Source organism: Pseudoliparis swirei, chromosome 8 (assembly GCF_029220125.1).
Source record: "Pseudoliparis swirei isolate HS2019 ecotype Mariana Trench chromosome 8, NWPU_hadal_v1, whole genome shotgun sequence".
Classification (NCBI taxonomy): domain Eukaryota; kingdom Metazoa; phylum Chordata; class Actinopteri; order Perciformes; family Liparidae; genus Pseudoliparis; species Pseudoliparis swirei.
Window position 1 is genome coordinate 11,944,824 of NC_079395.1, and position 12,111 is coordinate 11,956,934.

General features: G+C 40.4%; 1 protein-coding gene across 2 annotated transcripts; it reads right to left on the minus strand.

Annotated features, from left to right (window-relative positions):
* Positions 1-1,651: 1,651 nt before the first annotated feature.
* On the minus strand, positions 1,652-12,098 carry crsp7 (cofactor required for Sp1 transcriptional activation, subunit 7). 2 transcript variants are annotated; one of them, XM_056420476.1, is made up of 4 exons: positions 6,532-12,098; positions 6,308-6,429; positions 5,291-5,365; positions 1,652-5,201 (listed from the first exon to the last, which is right to left on the minus strand). In XM_056420476.1, exons 2-4 carry the CDS (start codon positions 6,377-6,379, stop codon positions 3,534-3,536), a joined length of 1,815 nt encoding a protein of 604 aa, XP_056276451.1. In that variant the 5' UTR covers positions 6,380-6,429; positions 6,532-12,098; the 3' UTR covers positions 1,652-3,533. The 2 variants fall into 2 exon arrangements, with proteins under 2 accessions (XP_056276451.1, XP_056276450.1); XM_056420475.1 differs by having other exon boundaries at positions 6,308-12,098.
* Between the last annotated feature and the right edge of the window lie 13 nt (positions 12,099-12,111).

Genomic DNA, 12,111 nt, shown 5'->3' on the forward strand with positions numbered 1-12,111 from the left:
GTATTTCCTGGTACAATAGTAGACTGTTAAACGTGGGTGCTCCAGGTGGAAGCATATTTTTCTATTGAAATAAAGTGTTAAAAATATGCAGTTTACACCGCAGCTTAAAGGCAACCACGAAGTATATTACAGTGGAGTACGTAGTAGATACACTATTGATTGTTGCTGGATAAAACATCATACAAATCACTTATTAGAGAAAGAACGAGTTGCGCCAAAACTATTGGGGGAGAGAGAGAGAGAGAGAAAGAAAGAAAGAAAGAAAGAGAGAGAGAGAGCCGGGGACTCTTGGCCTCAGGAACATTACATTGGCCAACGATGCAGCGGGTTACCTTAACATTGACTCTGGTTCCATGGTGCATTTAGTTACTTTTCTGACACGTGAATTAATTCGTGTTGCATTAGTGTTAAGATTGTGGAGCTTCTGGTCGAGAGGCTTCATGCTGAAAATGAACCTCGAATGAACCACTGGAGGCGTGTCCTGCATACCAGAGCGCAGGGAGATGAGGTTTCGTCAACGCGCTGAATGAAGGGAAACGTATTGCTGGAGCCAATCTGCAGACAGTCTGCAGTTGTATCGAGTTTACCAAAGAAAAAATCATTAGATGATTAATTCATTAAGAAAATGAATCAGCAATTGTTTTTGATCAATCTTTTCAGCCACTTTTGAAGCAAAATAAACCCATTCGACAGAGCTCTTCAAACTTGAGATTCCGATGCTTTCCTTTGTCAAAGTCAAAGATGATAGATACATTATCTTTGGGTTTTGTATTGTTTGTCAGATACAAAAAATACAAGTTGAACACTATAATATAGTTATTCTTTAAAATCTTAAAGGATAACCGATAAGTTTGCGAGAAAATCATCAGCCCGTTAATTCATCATGAAAATAAGCCCCAACATCAACCAGTCATGACCTAAATTAGATTTATAGTTCAACCTTACGTAATTTGGCCTGTTCTTCCCATCAAGACAAGACAAGACGGGATGCATCATTTTGGAAACTAATGATGACGAGAGCCCAGGTGTCTCCTCAGTCTCACTACAGCTGTGATTCAACATGTGGTTACATCATAGAGGTGTGCACGCCACTGATTCAGAGTATGAGAGTAAACACACAGAGGGGGTGTGGGGGAGTTACTCATCCTGATATACGTGAGGAGATTACATCAGCTCTCTGAATCACGGCATCGGGTGATGTAGTCATGATACCCCCGAGTCTGTTAAACATGACTGGCTAATGTCAAAAGATACTTAATTTTTTACAGACACAGGTCATTTCTTTACTGCTGGTGCCTTGGCTACAACCGATGGAGGACAAACTAAATATTTAGTATGATTCTTTTATTTAAAAATAGAGGGACATATATTCTTTGTTGGAATTGAAAAACGAGAAGTCTGCTCAATAAATTCCCACTGAACGGAAGTAACTCGAGCCTCCCACACTGAGGCAGACAAGAGACAAATGGACAATGCGCGCCCCCACATGGACGAACTGTGCAATTACAGCATAATGCAACTTCAGTGACAAAAACAAAAAGGCAGAAGTATACAGAGCTCAGACTGACCATTTAGCTTTAATGGGGCAACATGTTCCAAGGTTGTGGAACACAATGCCACTGCAAAAGACCCACGAGTCAGTGGACTGAGCTGAAGATTTAGATCATTTTATTTTCAAACAATGGAGAGATGTTAAACACTGAACAAATAAATATGACCCAGTCAAAACTCCAGAAAACAGATTCTTAATCAACCAGTTGTAGCACTTTTCCTTTATTGCCAGCTGCGTTGTTGTGCAGTTTCTCATTGTCTGCAGCTTCACCCTCTCTGGATCAGTGTGTACAAAAAGTTACAGAAACGGTGCATATACCAGCGTCACATTGATCCTGGGACTTGCAATTCTCGCAACTCCACGGACAGGCGTGATTTATGCGGAATCAAATCCAGAATTACCATTTACCAAGGCACATTGGTAGGGATGAATGACTGAAAGAATGAAACGACAGAGGCGGCGCAGAAGCCAATCTTAATTTACGTCATGTGAGAAAAATTGGTAGTGACTGATGAGTATAAAGGGAAATCAAAAAGTATTAGTTGTCACATGGAAAATGCCAAACATATCTGATGCACACAGCTTTCTCCCGCTAAGCATTTTACGTTTGCTGTATTGGAAACAGGATGCAAGAAGAAATGCTCGCCAAACGGCATCCTAAATATTTTTTTACTCTAAAACAGCTGCAAAAACATTAAATACATTTTGAATAAACTATGGGCACATAGATTGGGGGAGCATCAGTCACCACTCACATTTTAATTCAGTCAGTGATGAAATGAACAACAAGTTGTCAACTTATGAACAAGTGCATAAGGTGTCAATCACGTACATTCACTAAGGCCGTTAAACTCACAAACATATTGTGATGAAAATCCAGGAGGCAAATGATATCTAAAAGGAAAAGAAACGCGAGTCCCAGTATCCAATTAACTCCTTGATATAGTCTCGAAATGCAACTATTGATCAGCACCATCTGATTTGACATTATCGAATATCTTAAGCGTGGGTAGAATTTTCAGATTAATTAATTTAAAATAAACACTGCACTATGATTAAACCACTTTGAACCAAATCATTTTTCTGAATACACTTATTTTTGAGAGCCGAGTTGGGCAGACAGGAGCTGTGTGTCGAGAGCGAGAGAAAGAGGGCGACGGGTGGAGTATGGAATGTTACTGACCGGATGCATTGGCCAGTCTTAAAGAAAGACCACGCAGAAACATGTGTATACCGCTTTAACAGTGAAGTTTAGACTGACAGGAGAAAATAGTTTCTGAACGTCTGTTTGGATGAATGTCCCGTAAATGAACTGGTCAAAATAAATAGATGTATACATAAGAAATTTATAATTTACTCTTCATAACTCACATAAAGCTTCTTTGTACCTGCCCGATACGATCCAGTATTTCATACTCTGGACATGTCGGCTCTACCTGTGCTAGATGAACTCTATCAACACCTTACTGGGCACCAACATGGCGGTCTGGAAAGGACAGCTAAACCCCGGCCTTTCCTCAAAAGCAAACCTAGAATGCAATTCCTTATAAGAAACTAGACAAGATTTGAAAAAAGAAAAAGAAAAACGAAAACATTATCATCCCAGTGAGGCTGAAATAGAGGTACGAATCAGAACATCAAAAATTCCCATCATAACATTATTTACGGTTGTCTGTGATAATTCTGTCCTCTTTCTTGCTGCCAGTGTTCAGATCAGCACACTGCAACTAGGGCCTTGTCATTCCTGTGGTTTTCAGTTTGAAAAATAAAACAGAAACAGCCCTTGGTATTGCAAACTTAACTATTCTTTTAATCTTGACTCTTTATACCAAAATGTAATTAGATTATCACAGAAAGAGGAGGAGGCATGGGGGAGGGAGTTTAGCAGACCTGGCTTTTGCCAAACAAAATCACAAAGTATCTCGTCTCTTTGGGGAGACGAAGAAAGGAGTGGAAAAAGACAGCAACCTTCCCAAGCCCCTCAGTCTAGGCAAACATATGGCAGGATGTTCAATTTGCTTTCATCCCCGTGCGGGTCCAATGATATGCACTCTGTCCAATCAAACCAGGTGCCCTCGGTGTCAAGACAGCCATTCACCCCTGGCCAGTGCTGCGTGTGAACCCTGTCCAGGTCTCCGACCGTCACCTCCCGACTCAAAGCTGGTAATTCCCCGACCGAGTTGTCCGTCTGCAGAACATGTATCTTCCGTGAGTCCTTGATATCCTGCTCTTCCCTTTTCAGATATTCTGACATGAAAAAGTGTGCACTAGGGGCCCGGACCCCAGAAGAGGTGAGCACATTACTCTGAATGTTCAAGTAAGACTGGATGATTTCATTTCTGGACAGTTCCTTCCAGTTTGTTTGATGGAAAGGATTTTGGCTGGGACTTGGGTTTGGAACTGGGTTCGGAGCAGCGGGCGGTTGTACAGTGCTTTCAGTTCTCTGTCTAGACTCTGCAAGGTCAGAAGTGGAGACCTTCTCTGTTTGAGAAGGCTCTCGCACCAGAGGTTTGATCTGACCTGTGACCGGATCAAATGTTAATCTGCGTTCTTTTAACCGTACAGGTTTAGTCGTGTCCTCTATTTTCTGACCGTCTAGGTTGACAGAGTAGTCTCTTGACCTGTACTTCCTCCTTTTATGCTCCGAGTTGGGAACCGTTGTCCCTTCTGTGGTATCAGACACAGGCATAGCCACCCCAGGGGTTGGTCTACGTAGTTCTGAGTTGTTTTGTGGTTTAGAGGGTGAAAGGGAAACTGATGGGGATTCCAGTGTTAAAGATATGTCTTGCGGTGGACAATGAGAGGGGACTTCTGACGAACTGGTCCAGTGCATTGACCTATGAGAAGAGTTTGGCAATTTGTCAGCAGATGACGCTTGGGCTGGGGAAGATACAGGCTGGGACAAAGACAATGGAGAGTCCATAGAAGGGCTTGGGATAGGTGTTCCTTTGGGAGCATATGCTGAAGAGCGCTTGTTCACCATTTCTTGCTTCATGCTCCTTGGACTGGAAGTGAGGCCACGGGGACTTTTGGCTTGATAATTTCCGGCTCCTTCATCCAATCTGGTCTGTTGCTGCATCACAGCAACTTTAATCATAGAGGAAGTGCTAGGTAGTTTGGCCGCTCCAGGCGAGCTAGGACGAGGCTTGACAGCATTAACCGGAATTCTGTTGATTTTATCATTATCAAGGTGCTCTATCCGAGATCTGTCAGGAGACGAGACAACTTGCTGGTCAGGCGGCGCATCAGGACTGCCTGCAATCCCATTAGTGGGTGGAGGGGAAACGGAGACATCAAACGAAGACATCTTGGAGATTTTTTCTGGTAAGTTCACTCCGCTGTCCCTGTGCTCTGCTCGTCGTTTGCGGCTGCTAGATTTCTCAGCTTTTGGCGAGTCTGTGTTGTGAACATCGTTTCGGATTTTGACTTCAGGGACACCCTTCCCAGACACAGAAATGTCAGGAGGAGAGGAATCTGTTCTGCAGGGATGAGAACTGCCATTGGTAGAGCCAGGAGCACTGCCAGTCACAGCGGGCCCAGGTTCAATCAGCCTTTGCCATGCTCTTAAGAGTTTCTTCGCACGCTTCGCAAGATCTTCATTCTTGGTCTTCTTCCTTACATCATTGATCAATTTTCCAAGTCGAGTTTCCTACATAAATAAATGCTTGAGAATTAGAAACAAATGAAGCAATATAATTCAACATGAATTAAAAGTTCACATATCATAAAATGTCTTACCTCAAGTGCTTCTTTGGTGATAGGATACTTTTCAAGACCGGAAATTACCTCCATTACAGCCACCATATTGCATATCTGCGGGGAGGACAAACAAACATATTGTATAACTTCACCTGCACAGTTAGTGGTAGCCTAATATCACCATAAACTGCGACTGATAAATGAAAATGTTTTTCACAGCCCTGATTAAATCAACGCAAATGACAGATACTCGCATGACGAACAGATTCGCATGTATTAATGTCATGGCGAGACACGCAACTGAACAGCCTGCAACGTGTGAGTCGGGATGCAAGTTAGCCTAGGAAACATTAGCTTGTCTGAATGCCTCAAATCGACGTTGAAAAGTAACGATGGCAAAGTGTCATCTGGTAAAAACTATGCCATTGCAAACATTTAAAGAAAAGGGAACAGCAACTTGAAGCAAAAAGCGATAAACTTTAATTTGAGCAAGTTTCCAATCCTGTCAAAAAGTCAACCCGCGTTGTGTTAGCTAACGTGTCCACCGTTAGCACCAGAGCTAACGTTAACTCACTAAAGAAGGAAGAGTCGCGACTATTTCCTCAAGCCGAACCCAGCTAGTCGTGCTAAGAGCTGCTCAGATATCTCTCACTTCAGGGACAATAAAGTCATGGCGTGAGACGCTCTACAACTAACCTCCGGCCCATGAGCAGGAAACGGGTAAATTCAGACTTAAGGGTGAGACACACGTTCACGTTGTATCCTTTAAGCCTCTCGATCCGCGGTAGCCTCACGGCTAGCCGCTAACGTGCTACATGCGCCAGCCTGATATCCACCCAGCTTCTGCTAAGTTAGCCTGCAAGCTGTCAAACCGTGAGCTCAGCGGCTCTCCGCCTGCCTTCCGCGCTCACTTCGACGGGTCGGTGCACCCCGAAGTGTGACTAACGCGTTTCCTAAAACAACGCAGCAGTCAATTGACAGCTAACTCTTGACCTGCCCTGTGTGGTTCAGGTAAACAAGCTAACGTTAGCGTCCTAGCCGGCTAGCTTCGCTTACATTGCTGTGGCTGTCGACGGCCCGCAGCAGCCGGTCCCTCATCTGCTGCGGGGTAGCCGAGCCCGTTGTCATTGCCCGTTCGGTGCGATCCGGGGGATGGAGGGAGGAATCCTCCGAAAAACCTGCGGACAATGGTGACTCAGAAGCCGCTGCGGTAACACGCCGGGCGGCCGAGCGGCATATTCTTCTGTCGCCTGTGAGGTGGACGGCTCGGGGTTTCTCACATGGAAACGTGTGCTCAGTGTTGCCCGTTGGCTGCTGCCTGCTGGGCGCTCTAGCAACTCACTGCCAACTGCTGGATCGCTCAACGGCCTCCTGCTGCATGCTGGGATACGTCGTGTGCGCTTTGACGTCCGCACGTAACCAAGTCAACATCCCCGCCGTTCGCCTCCTCTTCGGGTGATGCTGATGGTTTCAGGGCGTCCTCCACTGCTTCTGTGTGAACGTCGAGCTGATCCGCTGTTATGTACACGACTATTTCATATGTCGGTGGTATGTAGCGGAATTTTAAGCAGCCTATGACCAACACAGAAATCTGCTACGATACACAAATTATTTGATTTTGGAAACGTACTAAAGATCACGTTAGTGGCATATATTCAAATTAAAGTGTGATCTGGATGTTTTTTTCTCTCCATAACGTGCAAGTTCTTGAGATTTATCAATATTGATGACTTTATATTGCGTCATTCCACCAGCAGACGGCGTCATTCAGCTTCCAAGAGAAGATGCTGCATCATTGGACCAGATTGGTTGTAAGACATTGTTAAGCCATTTGGCCTTTAAAGTTGAGTCACTGAAGTGCTAATTCTTTGGGGGGATCTGTCAGGCTTAGTTTTTGTTCATTCAGATATATTTATAAGTGGCTTAAGAAGAATACATTTGTCATAGTATTTGCTGAGGTAAAAGTCATTGGTTATATGAGTATTGCCAATAAAGCAAAAAGTGGAAAGACATATTATAATTTGTGTGTTGTAATATATATGGCATAAAAACATTCGCAACATAACCATGAACCCTAGCTCATGTAGAAAAGACAGACATCTTACTTCTAGTCATTTTGGTTATTACTTTTGTCATATTCATCCTACATGCAAAATGTCCAGTGTCCACTCAGTCCAACTGTTAGTGTGGACAGAGTGGGAGAGGCAGGGCAAATGCTGGGCGTTAAGCTGTGTAGTGGGTGTGAAAGTCTGAGTTATGCCAATTATGGGGGCTGTTATCATCATCATCATCATGTAAATACTGTTGTGGTTTGTTGTTTTTTATAAATTTTTGTTGTCCACCTACTGACAAAAATAATATTAAAGAAACATATTTGCTTTGTCAGATATATTTATTTTTATTTAATTTACAAATAATAATGCAAAGATACAAAGACAGAAGCCTTCACACAAGAAAAATACATCAGGTACATTTCAAACAAGCATAATTCATCTTTTATATAGCACACACTAACAGCCAACTTGGGTTATTTTGGTCCGATTTGACAGTTTAAATAGAAAACACACAATTTGAAGAACAAGGTTTGAACCACGTAATTTTAAAGGGTTAAGTCAAAAAAGTACCAACTTGCCAAGCTGTGCTGCAGAATGCTAGTATGCATATTCTATGAGCATCATGTTTCCTGTTGCTGCGAGCGTAGTATAGGAGCGCAGTGCACCCCTTCACGGCAGTAAAATGCATGTGCAGTGTTTGGAATAGTATCACTGTTCTCAGAAACAAAAAACATTGTATAACAATTTAGCTGCCATTGTATGAGGCTTGAACCAGCAGCGGGCCGTCCTCGAAATGCACACAAAGGATTCATAGTGGGGAACCCACTCAGTGACTGTGCACTATTACTTTGTTTCATCTTCCTGATTTAGTTTATGTTTTAACCTATTGTAAAGTCAACACACATATATATATATATATATATATATATATATAGCATGACTGCACAGTATTTGTATCTGATATTTATTATTCTATTTCATACTGTATGTCATTTATGCGACACTATGTATATAGTAATGTTCACTACAAAATAGTGTTTGACAGCAGATTAATAAAACAAAGCAAAACGAAGCAAAATAGAATATGTCAAGGTATTTTCTGAGATATTTTGGAATTCAGCATCATGCAGAAAAGAGATTGCCCATGTAATGGGTAGGATGTGTTAGTCGCATCTCTTTTTAAGTTATGCTGTAATAATTTCTGTTATGATGTTCAATGTAAACAATGCATTGTTGCATACGTTCATAGTTGATATATGAAATAACTCGTACCCCAATACAATATTTTGAAAAACAATGTTAGTATTCTCTCATTTATGGCTGTTTTGTACTTTGGCTTTCTGGTTCAACTGCTGATTAATACTAAAAGAGAAAAGAGTATACAGTGCTGATGAAAGATTGACTATAAAACAAAATTGAACAAAATCCAAATATTACCTACTTTGTTAAAAGAATTTGGATGACATGTAGCTGCTCATAGTAAGTTATAAGAAGTGGAATTTCTGAGAAATAAAAGTCTGTAATTTAAATAAAAAGTGCTTTTAGGGTGTCGAAATGCTAATGAATGAGGAACAAAGAAAACTTGACTTCAAAACCTCATCAAATATAATGTATTATTTAGGGCATAGTATTGAAATTACATTACTGCTTCAATAGTAAATCGAAATAGCAAAATAAGTTTGCTTTTCTACACTGCAAGTTGTTCATATGTAGTCTGATATTCCTGATACAGTATTCAACTAACATGTTTTATGGAGAGTAAAACAAACATTGCTCTGTTGTAAACTCTTGTCTCTGTAAACACGGGTATATTACCAATGGATGCCTGAACGTTGATGCAAAAGAAGGGGGCAGTAACGACACATCAGAGCTATCTACATGAACACAAAAAAAAGCAAAACAGAAAATGGACCTACAAAAATTTCAGGCTCTCTATAAAGTCTGAGGTCCAGCAGAGAATATCGAGCCACAATGACATATTGCAGCGGAGTATTTCTCAGTGCATTTTCTCACTTTGACATCATCTCACATAAAGCACGAAAAACATCAGTCCTACCATACAGCAATATACAAAGCTAGTCTAGATTTACCATGACATAATAAAACTCTGTTGGTGTTGCACAGAAAATAAGCACACACAGTATAGTGCAGTGTAAAACATAGTACCAAACAAAAGCTTACATGTGCATAAAAGGCTGATTACCATATTTCCGATGCTTTTAGGCTTCACTTAGCAGATACATTAGTTGACACATGACGCTGAATAGATAGAACAAAGGACAACATTACCAAACAAGAAAATCAAAACACTTTGACAAACAAAGTTGACTCCACCCTTGAAAGAAAACAAAACCCAAGCTGTAAAGGGGGAAACGTGTAGTTATTCATGCTGTCCCAACAATATTAAAAAGGTGGAGGAGGAAAAGATAAAAATTCAGAAATGTGATTTATCTAACAAAAAAGGGGGGAAATCTTCAAGCTCAACAACTTAGTTTTAACAGATTTGTTAACTTCCCTTTTTTAAACTTACATTTACATTATGTGAGAATAATAGTGGGATATGTTGGCACTAGAGGAACTTGAAACACATCAACAGAAATAATGTTGCAGCTACAGAGTTACCTTTTTCATCGTGTGGAATATCCATGTTTGGGCTTTTTAGAAATAATTATATCTGGAATAAATTAAAATATATTTATATTGTGATAATATGCACATTTCAAATATACTCTTCTGAGAAATCCCACTATACTTGCATCTTTAAATATTTCAATAATAAACATTAATTACATATGTTTTTTTAGATCTCTAATCTCAAACCTGCAAACACAGCTGCAGCAATGTGATTGACACACCTCTAATCACCATTCTCTCAAAATACAAATGTTTTTCAAAATCCAGGAAAACTGCAACAGTAGACCGCTAACAAAATACTCACTGATTAAGTAAAAACTCCTATTTTAAATCTGTATATGACTTTTCAAAAATAACTATAATTGAATTAAGCTTTTTTCATATCTCTTTCTTTTTTCTTTTTACAAGAAAGGCAAGTTTAATCAAAGGGCAAACAGCTTCAGTGCACATAACAGTCACAGGGGGGGGGGATGTATATATAAACTGCCATAAATCAGTGTTTTAAATTAATACATAAAGTGCGATATGAGAGATGAGACAGTTATGATCCACTCACGAACACAGCAGGGGTTTTTTAAAGAGCAAATGCTTAAAACCATATAAATGCAGAACCAACGGCTGGAGAGACATGGAACAGATCGATAACGGGCACAGATGAGCATGACGGGGAAACGGATATTCAGTGTCTGTGTCGTGCCAAGGAAACAAGAAAAGTCATATATAAAACAGTATCCCACATCAAAGAAATAACAGGTGAAACATATTTGGTCCTACAGTACATAAAGGCTAGATATAAGAGGCAATGAGGATGACAAGATGGCAACAACACAGCTGTACAGATGTGACCTAAATACATTCTCATTGTATCAACAATGCTGTTCTAGTACCGAGGCAGTTCAATTGTCTGGAAAAATATATATATTTCAACTACACTGAGGTCACATCTTTGGGAGTAATCCAGGAGAGCTTCTACTGTACTGTATGACACATTTTTCTCTACACCGTACGATTCTGAAAGAAAAATGAAAAGAGTTTCAAAAGTATCAAAAAGAAATAAAACATGGCACCATCACTGTGCATTCTGTAAGAACCTTGCACATTGGCTTCCTTTTGAAATGGTTCATTTTATCTTTTTCATTTTACAGTCCTAAACCAATCGCTGTAGTTTTGCATAGATACCATTACGCAAAATCTAATCACATTCTGTACATGTAAAATATCAAACGAAACAAGCATGTAAACATCTATTTCATAACAAAGAACCCATGAATCATTTTAGATTTGACTGATGCATGACACGTGATATGGTAGTGACAATGGATGAAGTAATGGATCAAGATCAGCGCACCTCAAAAATACAATGCAACTGTGAATTATGTAGGCCAAACCACTCGTAAAACAGTAACAATGACTTGACAATTTACATTTTTTTTCTCATTTACATAATAGTCATCTTTGCATGAAAACCAAAATGTCAAGCTATTAAGGCAAAACAAGTATGCACAGTGATTTGTGATTTCATGCATAACTGATGGCTGCTATTTACTATGCTAAAATCAAAAGTCAGCATCTCCTGAAAATAACTTGGTGGCAAAATAGCGAGTCATCGTCACTCAACTTTAGAGGAAATTTGGGAGAGATCCAACCAGGCCTGAAATTGGCTTCTATGACAACACAGGGATTAGCATTAAACTGATATCCAAACTGAGCTCTCAGCTCGGCACAAAGGGAGGTTAAACTTGGGTTTCTTCTGAGTCATCAAGCCAACCTGTGTTAACAGGTGTAGGATACTGTAGATTGTTACGGGTTTGCTCTGCAGAGGTGGTTTAGTCAGTCATTGATGGAGAATATTAGACCAACTTCCCTCTGCCCTCATGATATTTCCATCAGGCTCCCTCGAAAGAAAACTAAACATCTAAATAAATCAAAATTAAAAGTGTCATTTGTAGTGACCCAACCATGGAGCTCATTCATACCATAACTTGTCATCAGTCGTAAACCATCTTTACATTTTCAAGTTTCCAGTCTTCCATAACATTTGAATGCATGATGTTTCTTTTAAATCTTGTGTGGGGTTTGATTGAGTTAGTTGGCGTGAAATCGATGCTCTGCCCAGACGAGGTCTTGACCAGCACACTCCAGAAAGCTGCTCCTCTTGGTTCTTATCCTCTC

Bases quoted from the DNA above. Each gene is read 5' to 3' on its own strand.
- crsp7 (XM_056420476.1), bottom strand. From the start codon at position 6,379: ATGACAACGGGCTCGGCTACCCCGCAGCAGATGAGGGACCGGCTGCTG. The intron at 5,366-6,307 runs GTAAGCGAAGCT...TCCTCCCCGCAG, and splicing joins CCGTCGACAGCCACAGCAAT to ATATGCAATATGGTGGCTGT. The intron at 5,202-5,290 runs GTAAGACATTTT...TTATTTATGTAG, and splicing joins TCACCAAAGAAGCACTTGAG to GAAACTCGACTTGGAAAATT.